General features: G+C 43.0%; 1 protein-coding gene across 10 annotated transcripts in view; it reads right to left on the reverse strand.

Moving 5' to 3' along the window:
• The window catches only part of LOC109481192 (androglobin-like), a 43,790-nt gene that overhangs the window by 17,711 nt on the left and 3,885 nt on the right, over positions 1-22,194 (reverse strand). For 3 of the 10 annotated variants that reach the window (XM_019783712.1, XM_019783713.1, XM_019783711.1), the window contains exons 2-9: positions 5,186-5,339; positions 4,611-4,784; positions 4,179-4,397; positions 3,681-3,820; positions 3,415-3,504; positions 2,885-3,126; positions 2,170-2,310; positions 160-272 (exon numbers count right to left, since the gene is read on the reverse strand). In XM_019783712.1, the coding sequence (XP_019639271.1) occupies positions 160-272; positions 2,170-2,310; positions 2,885-3,126; positions 3,415-3,504; positions 3,681-3,820; positions 4,179-4,397; positions 4,611-4,784; positions 5,186-5,339 (1,273 nt within the window). Of the gene's footprint in view, positions 1-159; positions 273-2,169; positions 2,311-2,884; positions 3,127-3,414; positions 3,505-3,680; positions 3,821-4,178; positions 4,398-4,610; positions 4,785-5,185; positions 5,340-5,669; positions 5,862-7,688; positions 7,827-9,761; positions 9,861-13,260; positions 13,461-14,831; positions 14,949-16,978; positions 17,106-20,293; positions 20,533-22,194 lie in introns of those variants that run through there. The other 7 variants (XM_019783714.1, XM_019783716.1, XM_019783717.1 and 4 more) reach the window with 7 other exon arrangements.

Genomic DNA, 22,194 nt, shown 5'->3' on the forward strand with positions numbered 1-22,194 from the left:
CAGGTGTGTTTAGCGGCAGCATCATAGACAGGTGTGTTTACCTGTGTGTGGATAATGTTTTTCATGTGTGTTGGTGATATTATCATTTTGGGTCAAGGGCACACATGGGATGAGCATATGGTGTACATGTGAGGTAGATGTGACATATGGGTTACTGACCATTTCTCCCAGTGCGGAGACTCTGGGCACCTTGGGTGGGTGGGTGTAGGTCACAAACACCAGAATCTCTGGTTTCTCAGGCACTACTGGGCCTGACGCCTGTGCAGCCGCATCTGGAACAGCCATGGTACAGTTATACAAAATCTAATGATGTAACACCAGTCACTTCCAATTTGGGATGAGGTCAAAAGATTACAGAACTCTACAGTTGAAACTCTACAGTTAAAACTGAAATAAAGATCTTGTGATATGAAGGGAAGCATGTTTGTTCAAATGACAGGATTAAAGTTAGACATGGCTTCCAATACATGAATGATGTTGCTAAGATTTTGGAGAATGACTGTCCAAATCTAGAGTGATCAGTGTTACAGGTATTTCTGTTACTGTTAGAACACAGAAAATAATCTCAAATCTAAAAAATACTCCAACACTAAACAAACCACTAAAATTTGTGCATTTTTTGTCAACAAAAATAGTAATGACAGTCTAAAGTGTAAAAAATGCCAGACCATTTATAACAGATGATAGTTTATTTAATGTTTCATATTTTTACATGGTATCTTACGTTTAGGCCATGTTGATTTGATTATATGGATGACATCCTCCGGGAGCCCCAAAACTGATGCGCGCGTGCGAATAAAAGAAAAGTTTTGCAAAAAAAAAAAGTTGTTTTCATTATGAAATCTATGTGGTCATGAGGGTTGAACAAATGGGACAGAATATGGTTTGGCGAATAATCTAATCTTCAAGTTCATTTCCTTACAATTTCGTCTGTTTTCGTTTGATTTTGGCATCCTACGACATTGGTATAGTTTTTACTTATTTTTTTGTAACTTACAGTATATTTTTGCTCATTTTGCAACTGTTTTGTACGATTTACAGTATGGTTGAAAACTTTTTTTTTTTGGAAACGGCCGAAAATTCATGCGCGCGCGGATGTCATCCATATAATCAAATCAACATGGCCTTAGGCCTAGAACCAGTGAAGTTCCCCATAGCCACCCCATTTTGAAGAATCACCAAGCAGAAAGCCTCAAGCAAATTCCATGTAAATTAATTAGAATACAGCAAAATGAATTAAACCCCCAGAATCAAGTATATGTGTTAGCCCCAACAAATGACCCCAATTTTCCTGAATTCCAAGATAGGGAGAGAGCACACAGAAAAAAACATACGTACAGGTCTCTCTCCCACCCTGAAACTTTATTAGTGCAGCCAACACAATGATTAAGAAACAACCATACATAGGCTTTGGTGTGACGTCATTATAAGCTGCAGAACAAAGAAATTATAATTTTCTTGCTTTCAAATGTCTTTCTTCTGTCCTTTATTGGACTTGGAGTTTCTAAAGGATGCCAAAATCTGTTTTGTGCAGCCACTGTTGATTACATGTACATTGTACACCAAAGCCTGAATGTACCATGAATTAAGTCCATTTAGTGCATTAATCGAGTGCTCCTGTGAGTGAAACTTCCACACGCCAGAGCCACAGCAATCCGCAGGGTGAGTCATGTGAGTCGTGCATGCCAGCCAATCAGCATGCAGGGTCCTGCACGCCAGCCAATCAGCACACGGCACGCCAGTCCGACGGACAAGCCCCCGCCACGCCAAGACTGCCAGCACACGAGCACGGTCTGCAAGTCAGGTGGACTGAGAATCCTTCAAGATTCTGATAAGCTTAGGATATCCTCGTTCCAGAAAAGTCCTAAGAGTAAGAGCTCCTTGTAGATTTATTACAAAATGAGAGAGTATGTGATAGTTGTGATGAAATGAAAAAATGATGTTGGTCTCTTGTGATTTTCTAACCGGAGTTCCCTCAGAGGTAAGTAAAGATAGAAAGAAGCAAACAAAGCTCTATGGTTTGAATTGATATTTTGTACAAGATGTATAAAAATGGACAGTTGTCCAAATTTTGCTAAGATACATCTACAGTCCACCTGGCGCAGCCTTGCCGTGAGCTGGAGTTGCGTGCGCGAGGGCTTGTCGACGGAGCGAAAAACAACGACTTACTGTCCGCATCAGTGGCTTTGGCGGAGTGAACTGCAGAATGCGACCGACCCGCTGACTTACTTTTCTCCCGATCCTTCCCTTCACCTTCTTTCTTTTTCTTGTCTTCCTTTTGTTCTTTCCCACCCTTCTCTCCTTTCTCGGCTGTAACAATGAGGACAGATGATCCAGTCAGTAAACAGGAGGACACAGCATACATGTACAAATGGCACAACACATCAACTTCACAGATAATATGGAAATGGCTGGTTGTACTACACTACCATCAGTTTGTGACACCCAAAACCTGGACGTATACCTTACACTGCTGGTTCAAAACTGTCTGGCAAAGAGGCGATATATAATATTTCTGTTCACAATAACAATTTCCATTCTAGTGCAATTCTAGGCAAGGGTGAATTTCTAATATTTAACTGTGTTCTTGTTTCTAGAATGAAACTTGTAGTTATGACAAGTCACTGTTTCTGGTTTTTGTCCTGGGGTGACATACACTGTACACAAAAAACAGACCTGTCCTTGGTGCTGAACACCATCCACACACACACACACAAGCCTGTCCTTGCTGAATACTGTCCACACACAAATAAACCTGTCCTTGGTGCTGAACACCATCCACACACAAAATGAAGACTTGCAATAATTCTAATCAGTTTACAAGTAGGTAAACAATCATGGCAAAAGCACAACCACCTCCCACCCATCCATCCCCCACCCGTACCTTTGCTAGTCTGCCCACTCTTTGGATCATCCTTCCTCACACTGTCCACCCTGGACAGAGCCTCCGACTCCTGCCGTGTCTCGGCTTTCCGGCTGGGCGCGATGGCGGTGTCCACGGACGCGGCACTGGTGCCCAGGTCGGGCTGCTGTCCTGCCGGCTCCGCAGGGGGCGGCGGCTCCGGGAGGGTGAACTCTGGGAGAACATCCTTCAGCAACAACCACACCTTGTCCTGGTGGCCATATCTGGGGATACATAAATAATAACTTATTTTCATGCAGACAAAAACTGATAAAATATCTTTTCCTCTTTTCTTATCACAATGGATGCAGGTTAAGATATTTTTACCCTAAATACATCGCATGGGATTGAAAAGTGTTTAATACTAAGTGATTCGTTAACAGGATGAACTCCAGATAAATCAATCATATATTCTAATGTGTGGATATGTGGATGGTGTTCAGCACCAAGGACAGGTAATTAAGATTTCTTCCAGGTAAAATCCAGTATTACTAATACATTAGCATACTTACTGTAGTGGGATGGTTTCAGGCAGCCAGCCTGTCAGACAGTGGATGATACTGGCCTCACCAAACTCACAGGACTGCAGCCCTCCATTGTAGCTACAAAACAACAAAAACCCGGTTTCAAAATGTTCCATATGTATAATTTACATTATGTAAAAGCATGTAAAGCATGAGTGCAATTTAGTAAATTCTGTGGTGAGTTTTCAACAAATCAGCAGTTGCTTAACTTTCTACTGTGTGATGCGTAAAGCACAGTTCAACCCTGTACTTACTCTAGTGAGACAATCTTGACGATAGCCTTGGTGAGTAACATTGGCCACAGCTCGCCCAGAATGGTGGTGGACGGCAGCAGCATGTTTCCCTCCCCGTCAAACGGTAACGTGTCGTCAACGATCAGCTTACGCCAGCAGCCCTGGGGAACAGAATAAAGCAATCAGCAGAGTTACAGGCTTTTTTTCTTGGTAATGGGAACAATGGTCAGGATCAATATAATAACATAACACAGTTTGGTAAATTTTCCCTCTTTCCTCTAGCAACGAAAAGTTGACTTGTAATTGGTTAGATTTCATAGAGATTGCAAATCTGATTTGTGAAGAGTGTTAAATCAGTCATAACAGAAGTTCATTTTTGGTGGTGAATTTAGGAAAGGTTCCCAGTTTTTAAATTTCTAGCAGATTGTTACCAAAGGAATAGCATCATTGCCTTCTGTGCCAATTTGAACACTTCCTAAGTGTGAGAATGTCATCCATAGAACCATGTAGAAAACCCACCATCCAGTAGAGTTTGATGACATATTTCCCGTGTGCGTTGTACAGTGGCTGATGTGGTCCCTTCCCAGCCTTACAGAGGGAGTAGATGTGGTCCCACGGTCGCCATGAGCGCCCGTCCGGAACGTTGGGGTCCGCACGGCTCCCCGCGTCGGTCGGCGGAGTCTTATTCTCCGTCATTTTCCACAGCGCCATGATCTGGCTGATGATCCAACGCATCAGCTGCAGTTCAGAGGGAAATTGTTAGGGGGATTTCTATATTGTTCAAGTCTGCTAGAGAGCCATGTGGACTGACCTTATAATTGCACATTAACACACAAGCTTTCAAGAACTACACATTTGTAACTACATGTAGTATTGTGTACTTATGGAAAATTTGTAGTTTTTAGGTCAGCTTGTAAAAACTGATATTATACTATGCAAACTGACACTCACCTCACTGTCATGTAAATGTGCACTGTTGGCCACCAGGTCAAAGCCATCCTCTTTTTCTACCACTGTAGCAGGCTTTCCCTCCCCCACCAACTCAAATGGTCTCTTCCACTCCTTGACTCTGTCCCGTAATGAAATGGGCAGGTCCACTTTTCCCTCGGGGTCCTCAAAGAAATGCTGGAAGGAACAGAAGTAGACTGTAAAGTAGACTGTAATTGAGGGTGCCTCAAGATGAACATATTCTAACATCTCCATGAATTATTGCAAATTATAAGTTCATTAGATTGCTTACTCGTAGGAAAATAAACTTATCAATCCACAGTCACCTTTGTATATGATATTTCATAAGAATGTCTCACTGGAAATTTCTGGAAAGATTGTTCCAGATTGTGACTACTGGTAGGTCTAACATGTTTACATAACTTACATGTACAGGGCTACGCTTTCCTCTCTCCTGGGCAGCATGAAAAGTTGTAAGTCTTATAGTTATCATACAATACATTGTATTTAGAAAACCATACATAAGGAAGGACAGCAAAATAATCCAGTCTTTAATGAACAGAGATAGAACTACTTACCAGACTTGGGCTCTTGCCCTTCTCCTTGTCTTTGCCCTTGTGCGAGGCATCCCATTTCTCAGAGTTGACATCATTGTCGTTCCACTCAGGCCACAGCGGCAGTTTCCCCTTCTTGGTGTCTGAACCAAGCACGCTGCCGGCCACCGATGCAGCTCTGTGGAACACAGACAGTACAGTAAAATCATTCTTCATTCGCAAATAAGAAAAAGACATTGAGCCCAGGTCACGTTGGCCATAACTGACCAAACATGCAGGGAAACATCAGACACATAACATAGCGATATCATCATGAAAGCTTAAACGTTCCTATAGGACAGAGCTAATAACCTACAACCCAAAAATTGAGAATGGTTTCCATTCTTGACTTCTTCTGTTAACAAGTGATGACAGCCTCTCCCAGAGTATAGCGAGTCTACATTGTTAGTAGTCCTTTTGAGTCCAAAACATAACACATTGCCAGGAAGTGCTGCTGACAGATTGCTACCTTTCCCGCTGAAACGGTGGCAGAGGCACCAGTGGTGCAAAAGATGTTGGCATGATGGAGGCCCTTCGTAAGGGTACTGATTTCGGTTTGACCATGGGGTGACCGGTGTCTAGGAGGTGTTGCTCTGTCGCAGGTGCCCAGGACACACGCCGGGCTGCCTTCTCCGAGGGAGCACTGAGAAATGAGCCTGCCATTCTGGAACTTCCAATCCGCTGCTAGCAAGACACCAGCCTCATGCAAAAGTCCTCCAGTATTGACCACTAGTGTTATCAGAGAGATTTGGTGACTGAATTATGCTCCAACTATTGTAGAAAATTCCAAAACTTGGATCTCAAGCCATGAATGCAGGCATGGCACTTCCAAAGTGCAGCTACAAAGAAAGTAACTCCATGCTCCAAACTCCTCTTGGTCCCAAGTTCCTACGATCACTCGAAAAGCCACATTTTGTGGAAAATCATGAGGACACCTTGCCACAGTGGATTACACAATAGAATATGATGCAGACTACAAAATGGCTGGGAGTTCATTTGCTTCCCAGCAACTGTAAAATGCTGGTGACCGAGAACCAGTCTCTAAGAGCTCTCAATCCAAACATAATTCTTAGGTGGCGTGGTGATAAAGCCAACAGAAACCTTGTTGACGTAGAGACTAATACCATGGCTAGAACAAGAGCTGGTCATGCCGCGCTCCGCTCTGCACGGATTTCACTGCTGAACCCACAATGCCTGTGTTTTCCTTTTGCACCGTGATGTTTTTACAGCAAAGTGCTCCTTTCTCTCGTGCAACGTGTTAAGTCTCTTAGCGAAGGCTTCCACCCAGGAAAGGTTGCACTGTTGGCTTTGAAAGCTCAATATTTGCAGAGTGAATTAACTCACAACAAATGTTACTTTGCCATTATGTACCACATACAAGAAAAGTGACCAATGAACAATCAAGGCACCACCTATATAGCTATAAGTCTCCACCTGAGCCCAAGAACACAGGAGGATCCTTGTCTTAAATGGCAAGAAGTTCTTAAGCAGAAAGACATCCACCTGTTAGGGTCTGCATGGTAAACCTCCAGCTTATCGTAATACACCTCCGCGTCCCTCGCACTCTTCAGAAACATCCTGAACTCCGAGTCGTCGGAGCAGCCGAGTACGGGCGAGCCGTGCAGGTCTGTTGAACCTGCCCGTGAGAGGCGACCGCGCGACAGCGACCGTTGCCGTGAGCGACTTCTACGTCTTCCGTTTGGATTCTCCATCATATAGAGGCGGCTTTATGAACTAAAGCTAAGGTAAATTGACAGCTTTTCTCAGTGTTTGTTGGAGATTCTTTTGCGTACAGGGTGCGGAATTCTGCCCGCATTAAAAATGCAGGACTTCTACAATAGTTACACCACAAAGGTTCCTAAAGGCCACCTGTCTCATCAATTCCAGGCACAATAAAATCTTTCTAGCTGCTGGATTTCTGAGTGAATGGAACATGAGATTGGCTTTTGCATGATAAATGAATGTTTGTCACAGAACTGTTGTCAGTGTGATGAAGACATGTAGCCTGTCCAGCCCTCCAAATCATCAGACCCCTATAGATAGAAGGCCCAATCAGTCCCTGACAATGAGAGACCGTGTAGCACCAGCTAGAGAAGTCTGTATTTTCTGTGTAGTTCAGTGATTAGTGACCTGCTAAAGGACTAGGAGGTTAGGGGATGGAATTCTGGCTGTTTTTGCTCACCTGTCATAATGCTACCGGGAAAGGTATGTACTGTCTATTGTCTTTATCATGTAATTTGGCTGGTCAATGAACCTGTTTATTCTGCACAATGTATGTAAGTGTCTGTCTACTGTTTTCTGCATGAGAACTTCAGAACGATTTTATAGTAAACTATTCTAGAGTTGATACTGAAGACCTAGACTACATGTTCAATTTGACATGAGGTTTTCTGTTGTTTCAGGAAGACCATGTAGGAAATGCCCTAACCAAATTCTCATCTTGAAACATTTAACATTCCCAGCAAACAAATCAAGAAAATCTCCTCACAAAGCTCTAAATGATAATCTGGAGCTCCCGCTGGATGGTCTAGGTGTTGATCTGGCAGAACTGCTGTGCAGTCTTAGTCCTGAGGACGTCATATGAAGCTGCCTCCACCTCCCAGCCATGGTGTCAAAAATTGACTCTTCTTCAAGCAAAATTACTCTTGGTCTGGAGTCCACAATGTGAGTTTGAATCCCAATCTGTTAGAGTTTGGACCTCTCCTCCAACTGGTAGCTTAGGGCTTGCAGTCCTTTTGTGAGGCAGGAATGTCAAGCTCAATCCATCCTCAATGTTTTGTTGACCAGGTAAATCTTCCTTCTGGATCAGAGGGTTGTGGGTTCCAATCCCGGCCTGCTGTTGGTGTTGTGAAGTCCTTAATTCTCTTTCAAGGAACGATTACAGGCAGTCCTTCAGAGGGGAGGCTATTCGCAGTGAGTGATCCTGCTTCTGGAGTTGAAGGTTGTGGGTTCGAATCTTGGCCTAACTGTAAGCTGCTCTGAGCCTTAAGACTTAAACTCTAGGACCTCAAAAATCTGTGCTCAGGTAGCTGGGACAGTTTACCGGTTATCCAATACTGAAACAACTTTGGTGGTAATTAAAGCACTTTTCTAGAACTAAACAACATAATAGATAGAATCATTTTCCTCTCCAATTCATCTACTTGGTAACTCCATTATTACAAAAGCCAAAACACTTCCTACTACATTACCTCCATTGTTGAGCCACCTACCATTAGAACTAACGATCTTGAGCAGGCAGCTAAATTGATTTTGCTTTTCTAATTCTCCAAAGCTGTGGATTAAGCAAGGCACAGTTGTCGTGGCAACAGCAGAAACAACACAACGCTGAAGAAAACTGGCCAATCAAAACCACCAATTAGAAGGACAAGTTAATGTATTGGAAAGATTTTAAGGTTTTCAATTCAGAGCTGGCTCCAGTACAGGTAGAACAACTTGAAGATGGTGCTGACAGAGATCAAGAGAGAGGAGAGTATTACCCTTGCACAGTGTTGAGTGTAAGTATTGGGCGAGGGAGGGCCACATGCAAGCCTCGGCACCTGTATGCCAGTTCATATAAAAATAACCTGAGGACATTTTTCCACAATGGTAGAAGAAACCAATATTATTGATATTAAAATTTCTTACTTAGATACCTTAGACAGATCAGTACTACATTATAATCATTGTATTTGAAATTTAGAGTAAAACTGTTCCTTGTCTTGCATATAGTCAAATGGACACTGAAGCCAACTTGGTCCAGACTTTGATGTGCTGAAGCACTTGAACCACTCTTCGTCATAAACTGCATGGCTGTATAGGGATTGACGGCTGGTGTGAACTATGAGGTGAGTTGATGATGATACCTTTTGCTCCATATTTGTAGATACTAAACTTCGACAGACCTGCTGGTGTTAAAACTTGACAAACCATGTCTGACTCAACTTTGTGACATTACAGTACCCAAAATTATAACTCTCATAATTAACAGTGTCATTTGCCTGGATGTCGTCTGATTGGCTAAGGGCCCCTTATACTTGCTGGGTCTACATACAACCAAGATTTCATACAAGAAATGTTGTTCTGGCCTTCAGACGTTACCTTATTTCTAAGTGTCTAATGTTTGTCACGACTACCGTGACAATTTCTACCTGAGCACATACGACTCGACATCTGACCCCTGGGTTTCCACGGCGATGTTTACACAGCATTGGGGTGAGTAAACAACAACGTCTGTGTTACCCGCATTATGTCAATCCTACTGTCTTAATCTCAGTCCAACTTAAGTCACAAACATAGCAAGAAAGGTAAAAATAAATGTGGTTAGAGTTTGCTAAGAAGACAGCTATGACAGTTTAGTGAAAAATGTTGATGATAGGAATAAAGTAACAACCCCTAAACACAGTCATAACTCATGATAAGCCTTTGAGTGTAGCTATTCTACCACATACCCCTCAGAAAATCTGACAGCCATCCACCTTTAACCAACCTCCAGTCCACTTACTGCAGGGTAGTACAGAAGTTGTGGAGTAAACAGATCTCAACCCCCCACAAAAAATAATGAAAAATGGCTCTAACCAACCTTGACGCACTCATCCCCTCTCCTATATAAACTACGCCCGGTAGTTTACTTCAGTCAACCAAGAACGAGCCATCAAAATGTTCATACCATAGACAGGGGTCATCAGCGATAAACAATACAGGCCCCCCCTAAACAAATGGGCAGGGATAGTGTTCCGGGGTATCCCTGGTGATGACTAGGATCAGTTCACTGTTCTGGAGTCCTGTTGCAACTGTTTCTGTTCCTCCTGAATGACCAACAATCAAACACCAATCATGGGCAGGACTTCCATTGATTTGAGCCTAACTAGACGTTATTATACTTGAACCAAACCTTAGAAATGAAAAATGGTGAAGGGTGGACCTCTTGGTATTTCCAAATGGCACTATTAAAAGGTAAGGATGGTACATGTATTTAGGGTGTGTCAAGACCTTAAATTGTGTTTTGCTACATCTTTCAGACATGATGTAACTATCTTGAATTTTTGGTAACTTTATAAGACCATAATTATGTACATGCTCTTGACAACCTTCAAGCACAAATCTGTCAAAAACTTGAATGACAACATATTATCCTTAAACTTTTGATTCAAGATGAGTAGATACAAGTAGTTTGTACCTATAACTTACAGTTCTAGCAGTTATAGTGCCTATAAATAGTATAATTGGTTAAAACTTATCTTGCCCTGGATCTAAAAGTCTTGGACCATCAAAGTCTAGAGATAGTCTTCACTCATCAGATGTCTCAAGGAAGCAGCACTAGCCACTCTGGATACGTATGGTCTATAGTACCGGTATGGAGGAGACTCAGGCATCAAACCTCCACGTCTAAAAGAACCCAACACACTTGAATATTGAGAAGAGTAGGGGTGACCTGGTGTGCTTGGGTGAAAATGCAAGTCATATACATGTATAGGAAAGCCACATAAATACTTTGTAAATTTGAGCGGTCACAAAAAGGGAAAAACTGAAAGTAGGAGGAGAGGGGGCAGTGTCAACCCCCAGGGCCGTACCATGTTACTAGTGATTGGTGAGATTTCAAATGGACAATCTGCCATCTATAGTTCTAGAACAGTCCCAGGACTTTCAATTTTAGGGATAAGTAATGGAGAAATCTCTCTGGGAAACAGGTGTGGACTCCTGCCAAAAACTGGCCAAACAATAGTTAGACTAACTCTAACTATTGTTTGGCGAGTTTTTGGCAGGTCACTATTCATTACATGTTTTAATAAATATCTTAGCCAAAGATAATAGATTAACTAGTAAATAGACAACAGTAACTAATCTACCATAGTATAACCATACACTTAAACCAAACTTTCTCATGAATTCACCCTAAACTATTGTCAACTACTTGTATGAAGTTACTAGTAAACAGTTCTAGAAACAACAGGCACAGGTGGTTCTAGAACAGACTTTCCCACAAAATGATCCTTGAAAATTGATATCTGAAAGACAATGAACTTGGTCAGATATATCAATAATATATAACGTTATATCTGTGATCGGCTGGATCTATGGTGGCCTAAGAGACGGAAACACAAAGACTGTTAGAAAGCCCTGGCCGAGACGTTACTATGATCCTAAACAACACTCCTACTTACTCCTCTCTCTGTACATCTGCACTGCCAGGCGGCTTCCCCATGGGAGAACTCAGGGCACTCACCACCGCCGCAAAACCCTTCTTCAACATCGTAGATACCTTCCAACACGTCTAAGACTAGTAAGGGATAAATTCTACTCCTGGTCCCAAGTACATTACTACACTCAACAACTGCCTCACTCAGACTGAATAGATGTCGTGACTGTTCCGTTGAAATCAGAGAACCTTCTGCGTATGTTACACTTGATGGCATAAACAGGACCTGATACTGTGAAAACTCCGCTGTTTAATGCAAAATGTTTTGGGTGGCCTTCTGAGAGCAACAATACAAAAAAGTTGCAAGGATATAAGTTGTTAAATCTTTTTCAAAATACTCAAGAGAAACCGCCAACAGCCAACAATCTGAATCCAGTCTTCAAACATGTTCAGTTTGGGTCAAAAATAGGTAGATCTGACAGTTTGGTATTAGTGTAAGGTGGACATTAATTCTCTGCCCTACTCATTGTTCCGAACTTCACCCCTGACCTACACACCACCTGAGCTCCAGTCCTCCTAGGAAACATGACGTACCAAAACAAAACAGTTATACAACATCAAGTGGGTTGGGCACTTGCTTAAAAGGTCCATTATTTTGGTTTGTGGCAGGTTGTTCCTCATTGGCCATTTGGCTTTTGTAGTAGTTTCACAGCATCAACATAATTTATAAGCAGCCATTGTTGCTGAGGACTGTTCCCTGCACATCTGAACATTGTTACATATCTAACAGAAGGGTGGAGAAAACTGTTTTTCAGGTCTTCTGTGGTGCCTGAACAGTCAACTGATAAGACTTAAGGGAGAGATAAAATGAGAATGGATTACAGGAACTCTTGGAGAGAAAAACATCCTCACCAGCCACCTGCTGCAATCCCACTTCTGACACCACTGTAACACAAGAGAAAGGAGTATTAAACTGGAAGGTTGACTCTGAACCCCGGATCAAACCCAGGCTGCCCGCAGCGGCACGGCGTGTCAGCTCACAACCAGCGCATTAACCAATTAGGCCAAAAGGTCCAGGACCCATTGGGCAGGGTAGTTATTGACGCCTACTCCTTGTTACAGATGCACTAAACTGAAGTGTAATGGTCAGTTATATGCATGACAAGGTGTTGCAGTTTTTATACTGACTGACCAACTGTTTAATATCATATCCTGATTTGGATGCCACTCGCTGACGGTACAGTCCCTGATCTGTGGAGAGAGTTAGTCACCACCACCACCACCACACCCCCCTCCCACCCAACATACAGGCAGATATCGGTGTCCTCTAAGCTATACGATTCTGGCAATTATGCCTACACTACAGCAATCTTTAACCAACTTATCTAAGACGTTACTTACTTAACAGAAAAGCAGCAACTTATTATGTCTTGAGTCTAATATAAGGCATTTATAGCCTAAAGGTAAAACTTTATCAAGAGATAACGTTAATTACACTGGATAGAATTTTTTGAAGACTCATGCAAGACTCAGATCTAAGACTTAACGTTAAATGTTAACGTAAGAAACCTTCATACTTTAGCTGGATGGCTAGTTATATGGCCTAGCTCTGATTAGCAATGACATTGAGAGCTAAATAACTTAAAAAGATTGGGCAGTTCCACAAGTGGGGAGGGGGGCAAGTGATGGCCTAGATACCAACAAACTATTTTTCCTTGGGTCACCAAAGAAGGCAGCTACTGGCATGGCAACCCAGTTTGGGGGGCAAGATGGGATTTAACAGTAACTTGCACGCCTGTTTTACCTTCTATAGGCTCAAAATGTGCCGTTCTGTTTCATTTGGCGCAGCCTTAAACCTGATATCCGAGCACCTTTTGTGAAAAGCCGTTTGTCATCAAACCTTACACGGGGTACATGTAACCCCGTCACCCGATATACCTACTCTTTGCCCAGAGCCGAGCCCACACGTGTGCCGGAGTCCCTCTTCTTTCCTTTGGAAGCCATCTTTCAGTAGTGGCTCATTTGTACAAACTTTCTCTGGGTTACTTTTTTGTTGACAAGTTCGGCAGGTCGACAACTTCTCCAAGAGACAAGGCTAGCTACTGTTGCTAGGGAGGGGCAAAGGTCAACCTCAGAACTGTCAAAGCATCCGCATGTGTCAAAACATCGTCTGATCTTTGATATCAAAACAGTAAACTTAGATAACTGGCTATATGTAGTCAAATGTGCAAACACATTAAATCACAAACATTGAGGAAGTAATCAAAGTTCACAGTAGCCGTGGTTTTCCAATAATTAACGAACCCAGCGCACGCGATATTGTTGTGCTGTGGTTGTCAGCAAGCTAAAAGCGCCACCTAGTGGTTCATGGCTGAACAGCACAGATATCGACTTCGCAAGTTGTTCAAAAGTGAGCGGCAGGTGGTCTTTGCTGTCATCAATCCTTCCTAACCAAACACAACGGTGGCTAATTGTGGAACAAATGATTAATTCACTAATTAATCAGTCATTAAACGCTAATTTTCAGGCGCAGTCCTTTCTTTCCGGGTCAAGGCAACAAGCTGACTCTTTGTGGGGGTAACGGGTAACATACAGGTGAACTTGGTTTGAAAAAGCGTGGGAATTTGACTCTACCAGCTGCAGCATTCTTGATAGAACTGAAATTTCTATGTCACCTATGGGTCCTTTGCCTGAAATGAGACACATACACAGCCAACCGGTTAAAATAACAAATACAAAAAAACAAACAAACAAACAAAAAACCGACCAACTCGCATGAAATTTTCTGTGCCAATATTCCCCGTGGGTTCTTTGTGACATAAAAATTTCAAATATTAGCACAGTGATTCCTACGCCCGGGGCAGCACAGCTATAGTAGCGACAAGTAATCAAAAAACGGTAGCAACCAGAAAACGCTAATCATAAGTAGTCGGTACAACACAGCAACACCAAGCGTCGCCCGGAGACCACCGATGGCGCTAGGGAAGCCGACAAGGCCAGAGGCACTGTCTTAATTGTTTTATCTAACATGGGCAAATATCAGATCCAAGACAAACTCATAACACGCCATTTGATACTGAAAATTGTTTGCTTTTCTATATTGGAACAGCTAATCCTGTAATCCGAAAAGCCGACCTCTGTTCCCAACTAGGTCACTCACCCTGCAGTCTAGACCATGTGAAAGAAGGTCTTAAAATCGCAGATAATTTCTAAGCAGATGTTTGGGGATCATCACAAAGTTTTTCTTGCAATTGTCTCGACGCTAGACTTCTCTTCTGTTGGAAAACTGCATGCTACATGTATGGTGGAATAGCCAAATGTAAAGGCTAAACAGTCTTCAATATGACGGGTCGAATAGAATGACAGCACTTTTTAAAGAAACGTACACCGTTTCCCTTTCAATTATATCAGATCGTCTTGTCGAACATGTAAAGGACCCAATCACTAATTAAACTTAAGGCAGCTCAGACCGTAGCTTGTGAAAGCAAGGCTTGTTGCAGCCAGTGTTCTCACCGTGCACGGATCCTATGGTCCCCGTCCTCGTCAACAGGAGTTAGAGTGGGCGCAGCAGCGTAGGTTTCCCTCCTCCTGCTTTGGGCGGTCTTCCTCGGGGAGGTCATGTCTGTACGCGGGCGGACGAACAACCGTCCTTCGCCGCCGGTTTTTAAGTTTGATTACCCGGCTCCCTGACGAACCCGTAGTCCGCGTCGCTAAGGTAGTGTGCTTGGACCAGTGATAAATATTTCTGCTGATGGACTAAATGGTAGACGGTTTGAATCCCGGCTGTTGTCGCTCACCAGCTAGGCTTGCATGCTACTGGAAAGGCTTGCAGTCTTTCTAGCGGGACTACTGTTCTACTGTTCCTTGCAATTGTATCTGTCGAAATATAGCTGAGAAGACAATTTCCCAGGTACATCAAACTTGTGAGGACTACGCATCTCGTCCTATACGTACACCGTCGACACCTGTGGATGAGCAGAACTGGCTAAACTTGCAATGATCGTGGTACATTTCATTCCACCGTTGAACCTGTTCTGGTTCGTCGCTATATATGGTCTCCCGCGGGCGGATCAAACAGCCACTCAGCCCGCAGTGCAAACACCGCCTTCTGTCGGTCGCCAAGTACGATTTCAACAGGTGCGCCTTGTCCCGAACATAACCCTCTCACCAAGACACGAGTCCACAAGTGACAAACTTGACTTCTTTAAGGCCTACACTTGGTGTTCCGCTGAAGAGAAAGCGGAAATATGACTCTTCAGGAGATGTCGAAGTCGGCGTGGCCCTCCGGTCCATGTGTAAACCACCAGGTGTAGTTAATCCACCCAGCCTGCCATGACCAACCCATGGCAACATCCACTGCTTATTTTATCCACGCCAAAGTCCTGATAGATGTGAAAATGATTGCGAGTTTACTCGTCCATTGTGCGGGGGCAGTCGGCAGCGACGCACGGGCGCCAGCTTGGCTAAGTGCCATGTATAAATAGCAAACTGAACGTCACTATCGTGACTCTATGTGGAGGTGAAGAGTAGTTAGCCATTAAAGTGTACCCAAATATAGATGCTACAACAAGTACAGCGCATGCTGCGCAGCAGGTCTCCATCGATATCGTGCCTTAATTGTGAGAAATGGATTAACCTGAAACTACCAACTCGAAGCAGGGTATGTCTTACAGCTTCTCCTGTAGTTTCACATTCTTCTAACCAGTGTAGTAAACTAGGAAGCTGCAGTCAGGAAGAAAGTCACAAGGGGCTCAAAAAGTTTGATTGTACATCAATGATATGACCAAGATCTCCTCAGAAATGAAGAAATCATTTAAATCATTTTATAGATACATCCATAGATTTTGTAGTTTATAATTCACACCCAAACAACCCCAGCTTGCTGGGGCACTCAAAATCTAATCTCAAAAGCATAATCTAGTAAGAAGTGATAACATTAATTCATAACTTTTTTCAACAACCTACTAACAAAGAAGCAAATTGCAATGATAGTGAAAACGTATTCAAAACCGCCGCCATGTAGTAGGTGAAGGTCCCACCCATCACAATAAAACTATAAAACAGTCATTAACCTTTGCACTGACGAAAACCTCGCTAGTATAAGTGATCTGTTGATGTGATGTGTGCTTAAGGCGAGGTCTGATGAGTTTTACATCACCTCACCTCACCGAGTGTTTGTCGTACGGAAAATATGGGCCGCAATTATAGCTTAATGTGTGGACATTAGCCACTCCTCGTGTACAGGTAATATATTTCATGTAGTTGCTGCCAAACGTTTTGGCTCCTACAAGAAACAACCTACATCCACCAGGCATCCTCATTCAGGTGTTGGTGTTTACGTCTATCATACTGCTGAATTCGTCACGCCTACGCCATGTGTGTAGTCTAAGTGTTGTGTAGCTACTAAGTGTTGTTTAAAGCCACTAAACAACGGGGGCCTTTATTATGTATGGCTCATAATAAGATAGACTGCCATATGATCTGAAGATAACGACCATGTCTCAACAGATGCTAAGGACACGAATTCGTTCATTCTAAATTGATGAGACTGAAATTTTTAGCTGTGTATTTTTAGATTGAAATGATAGTATAAGCTATGTCCACGATGTGTATGTTAGATGGGTGGGGCGGTTAATGTTTTTAATAAACAGTAGACTCACTGCCACTTCCTTCTCTGTCCGGCAGAGGGCGCCCTCCTGATGTCCACCACACTGATGTCACTTGAGACGGAGGACCTCCGACCAGACCGGCGTGACCTGGCAGACATCGTCCACCCACGACCTTGAACTTGACTTCTGACCTAGAAAATCGTCCTTGGGTTGAGATGCGAGCCTACAGAGCGACGCGCACTCTACTCACGTCGGGAAGGGGGTTGCGCTCCTTTGGAGGGGATACAAGGTCCTGGGTTCAATTCTCAGGCAGTCCACTCGTCCAAGGTCTGAGCTTCGACGTCGACTTGATAGTTATAATGTAGAGTTTGCAGTCCTTTTGAGTGGATACCTTTCAATACAGGTTCAAGAACCCAACACACTTGTCGCTCGATGATTGTTGGGGTATATCCAGGTGTGAATAGATTAGAACAGCTACAGTCCCATGAGCAGTCGCTGCCATGTTAAAGCCTCCTCAGTTAGCAGCAAACGGCAGTTACTCCAGACCCTTGCGATTCAGCTACACCAATTACAAACTCCTCTCAGTACAACGAAATCCAATTCATCTCCCTAGATAACAACTTGAAGTCAAACCCCTAGGCCCGTTGGAATCAGGCTAAAAGACACGCCAATAGTCTGAAGTTTCCAACTCTTGATGATCTCCCGGTGAGTTTTGGAGAAGAGAACAGAGAATTCGAAAACACCTGGATCAAATCGGAAGCAGAGGTTAGGTAGCAAGGCGATCGTCCTTCAGCTTTCAGTTCTTAGTATCCCAAGTCAAGAAGTCCTTCTTCTCGTCTCTGATGGAAGATGAGTATGATAGAACTGTCTGCCGTCTGTCAAACACTCCACCAGAAAGGAGGAAACAAGAGCACAAGCTACAAGTCTGCAGTCTGGCCCGCGCCTTGCCGTGATCTGACTGTAATGTTATATGGCCTGGCAGTTTTATATCAAAAGGAAACAAACATGTTTAACAGCCAAGAGATTTATAAGTACCTCTCAACACCTCTCAAACTTTGACCTGGAACGGCTTACGATACGATTTCCGGATAATGATTTTCTTTTGTCGATGAGGTTTCTGTTGTGTATTGAGCAGATGATACTCATCCATGGACCGTTGAACGGGATTTTTACTCTCATTTTAACTAGTCTTATAGGATTGAATCTAAATTGCAGATTGTGCACTATAGGCTACCTCAGCTTGTTTTACACGTGTGATGCTCGGCTATGTGTTTCTGTAGATCTGTGTGTATGTCCACGCTGCAAATAACATGCGAAACACAAGTCAAAGCCACGTATCTGCCTGGAGCTTAGAGCTCCACACTATAATCTCCAAGCAGACGTTTGGAAGGAAGATCATGACCTTGCTTGAACCCTACCGTTACATATTAACTACCCCGTTTTCGGAGATAACCCCCCAATATATGAAAACAGGTCAGATATTTGTCTCTACCAGACTCATTTACTCGCTGAACAAATAGTACAACGTGACCAAATGGGAGGATGCTCGATGCAACTCTGGCAAATCATTCTTCCAACTTGCCAACGTCCACTTTCTAGCGAGCAAATGCGTCTGACAAGGACTATTTCGATACGACCCCCGCCAACATCTGCTTGGAGACCGTAGCACCACACCAACGGATGTAATCTGGACTCCTGCCTGCAGCACAAAACGCCTAAAGGACCCTCTAATGGTTAATCAACCATTCACTGGTTAACAGCCCACTTCAGGCGTCGCCTGGACACGTGAGCAGGGGGAGAATGGCGCGACACTAATCGGTGCTGTCACCATGGTGACGACAAGTGCAGAGTAAATAACAACAAGATAAAGGGCATTGCCACGATACGTGCTACTGCTCCCGGCATGCGTTGCGTGGTTAGTATGGAGGGAACGTGACGAACGCAAGGCATGACGTCACGGTATGATATGTGTCAGTACGTTGAACTTTGTTAACATTCATTCATTCGTTCCTTCCTTCATTCGTTCGTTCATTCATTCGACGAGTTCATCCATTTATTTTGATTCTTATCCTTCTACGTCGAAATCACGTACAGCACACAATCATACGCCACTACGTATATACGCCTAATTTCTCTCACTTTCTGGTATAACAAAGCAATAGCCCTGGCAGCGACAAGAATAAGGAACCCTTACGACTAAAAGTTTCGATCTTACCAACAAAAAAATCAAGACTTAAAGTTCAAAAATAAAACAAAAAAATTGCTCCCCTAGGCCTGTGGCAATTGTACAGTGCAACAAGTTCCTCTATCTTGACTTGACTTAATCCTAACAACATGTGGGGTCACACTTTCACAAGGTTGTGTATGATAACTCATTAATAGCCGCGTCTGAGAACTGGTGTGTTACGACGTAGAGCGGCCTATGGATATAAATACACGTGCAAGCAGAGGCTTATCCATAAAGATACATGCATATATGTGGACGCAAACACATACACAAACACAGATACAAACACAGATACAAACACGGATATTAAGTCTGAAATGATAGCTACCTTTCAAAGCCACTTAACATGCTAACGGATGTTGTCTCGACGGCTGAAACATAACTCTTATTTAGACTTACTGGTACTCAAATGAGGTAGGGAAAATACGCCAAGATCGACCTGCACATAGAAAATAAGCTACTAGTGTGTTAATCGGGCCCCCCATAGCTGGACCATGGTCATGTACGCGTTGTTGGTGATAAATGAGTTGTAGTTCCATGTCGCTTATCAACCCCGACATGTCGTCAGACTCAGATATCAGCACTGCTGGTCTGAACTTCAGCCTCGTGTTAATTAGTAACGAAACCTTCAGGGTACTAAAAAGATCATTCCGTGCTTTTAAACGTATAATTGAGGGCCTTAGAATCGACAGAAAATTGGTTTTGGATTTCTTCACACCTAAGCTACAAGTAGATTGAAAGAAACTCTACCATTAGCTACCACAATATCCTGTCCAAGTTTCTTGATCACCGCCACCGCTAGAAGATACTTTTGTATCCATAGTGACGGCTGTAGACTGTTGAACGTACTTAAGTATATTGATTATAAAATTGCAATGGATGGGGTGTATAAATCTTCGCTGTTGTCACAGCTGTGTTATCAGCAGTTAATCGTATAATGATGTCTGATCGACGGTAATCTTCATGGCACAGAGAACGCTAGCGCTTGGTCTTGCTCGTTTTAGCATTATAAATACATGTACCATAGCGAGTTTGATGCGTCTTCTCAGAATAATGATTTTTATCAAGGAGTCTCAACACATAGGACACTAGCAGAACGGGTGAAAATGTACACAACACAGGCAAAAGACTTGGCTAACCGTTCTCCGAAGGCCAGGGTAAGACGGCGCTGTTTGGCCGAGGTCGGCGGGGTGACCAGCGCCTGGGGAGGAGGACCGAAGTTTGGAGGGGCCGTCACCTTCCGAGACCGTCTCCCAGCCATCTCGGTTCACGTCTGCGGCCACAAGACGTCTCAAGACAACGACAAGACGTCTTCACGTCCAGAATAACTCCGCTAAGACATTCAGTGGAGCGTCTCAAAGTTAAACCGTTGGTGAATGAACGGCTACATTCGACAAATATTAGGCGATGTGGAAATTAAATATTGACCAGAACGTCAGTCCATCTCCCATAGCGACTACATGTATCAATGGGAAAACACGTACCACAGTAAGCCGCGTACAAGGACGGGTCAAAATCACCGAAAAGGCTGGATTACGTATTAAATGCACTCATAATGATTAAGTCTGAAGGTTAGGATTACATGTGCTTATTTACGAAGCTGCAGTTAATGGTAGTCGTTAACGAACGATTAAATGTGTAATTCTAAGCCTATTTGTATATTTTGCTTTATATTGTCAATCTATATTATAGTATTTGTGTAGATTGAAGACGGATATTCTTGTCTACAACCTTGTGGAAATAAACACGCAATAAAGATCGCACATCTTATTATAAAACTAACGTGGTGGGGAGGCTGACATGTACAGCTAACGACTTGTAGGTTATGTCTATAGTTACAGGCCATGACGACTAGATGTTTATCTCGAGAGACTGTACAGTACAAAGGAATCATGTGTAGATGTGTAAACCGTGGCTTGTTGTGTAAACCTACTCGCTATCTGATTCCTGATCTCTGGGAAAATAGATAGTAGAAATGGGCCTAAGTGAACTAGATACAACATCCAGAAAGCACAAATCTCCTAACATATTGATGAATGTTAGACATCCAGGTAAACTTTACTCAAAGGGAGTGTGCCGTAGTCATAGTGTTAATACTATATATATTAACACTATATAAGTGCTAACGAGTTCTGTTAGTTCATTAGTGAAGCTGAAGAAGAGTGGTGATTACATCATCACCCGGACGGAGGCGTGGCGAACCCCGTCTTGTATTAAGCTAACGAAAGGGTATGTCACCTCGTAAGGGGCGGTATAACCCCGACCAATACGGTCGACCGATGATGATGGTGGGTGTCTGTCGAAACGTCCGGAAATTATCTCCGTAATTGATCCAGTAGTCGAGTTTGAATTTCCTATGAGTAAACCTCTTAACCTATGCAGCTAAGGCAAACACGGCGCTACAAACCACCCATTGGGACAAAAAGATATTTATGCAGTCCTGTCCCCACAATGCTGAACATACTGAATAACCTTGCCATACAGTAGATTTCATTTTATGTTGTTGCACATGATGTAATTGTACTTTTTTATTATTGTCAGTTGTACCTAAGTAATTTGCCAACAGAAGTTGTATGATGTAATTTTAGCATAAATGTGTATTATTCTAGCGTATAAGTGGTGTTTAATGCCTCTCAAGGCACTTTTTATGTATATATATTATGTATTAGTCATGTAATTTTTTAAAAATTTGTAAAAGCTTCTCAATTCAGCCTTTGGCTGCAAAAAGCTTCTAACCTACTGTACTATGTATGTATGAAGTATGTGTTTCTGCAAATAAACCAGTCTATATAACTTATGGTCACATTCGTCCCGTAGATGTCGTGATATTCTAATGCTATAGACGTTGCAAGCAGGCTCTGACAGAACCAATTGCCAGCAGGGCTCTAAGACAGCATTTTTCATATCCACGACAATCACAAGAATGCCTTACGACGTCTATAATACGTATGTGACTCTAAGACTGTGAACAACTTAGTGTACTGAGTCAACATTCATCAACAGGTGTCCTGACTTTTACAATCATCTCGAAGGTTCACGG

This window comes from Branchiostoma belcheri, unplaced genomic scaffold, assembly GCF_001625305.1.
Source record: "Branchiostoma belcheri isolate BF01 breed outbred unplaced genomic scaffold, Haploidv18h27 scaffold54, whole genome shotgun sequence".
Lineage (NCBI taxonomy): Eukaryota > Metazoa > Chordata > Leptocardii > Amphioxiformes > Branchiostomatidae > Branchiostoma > Branchiostoma belcheri.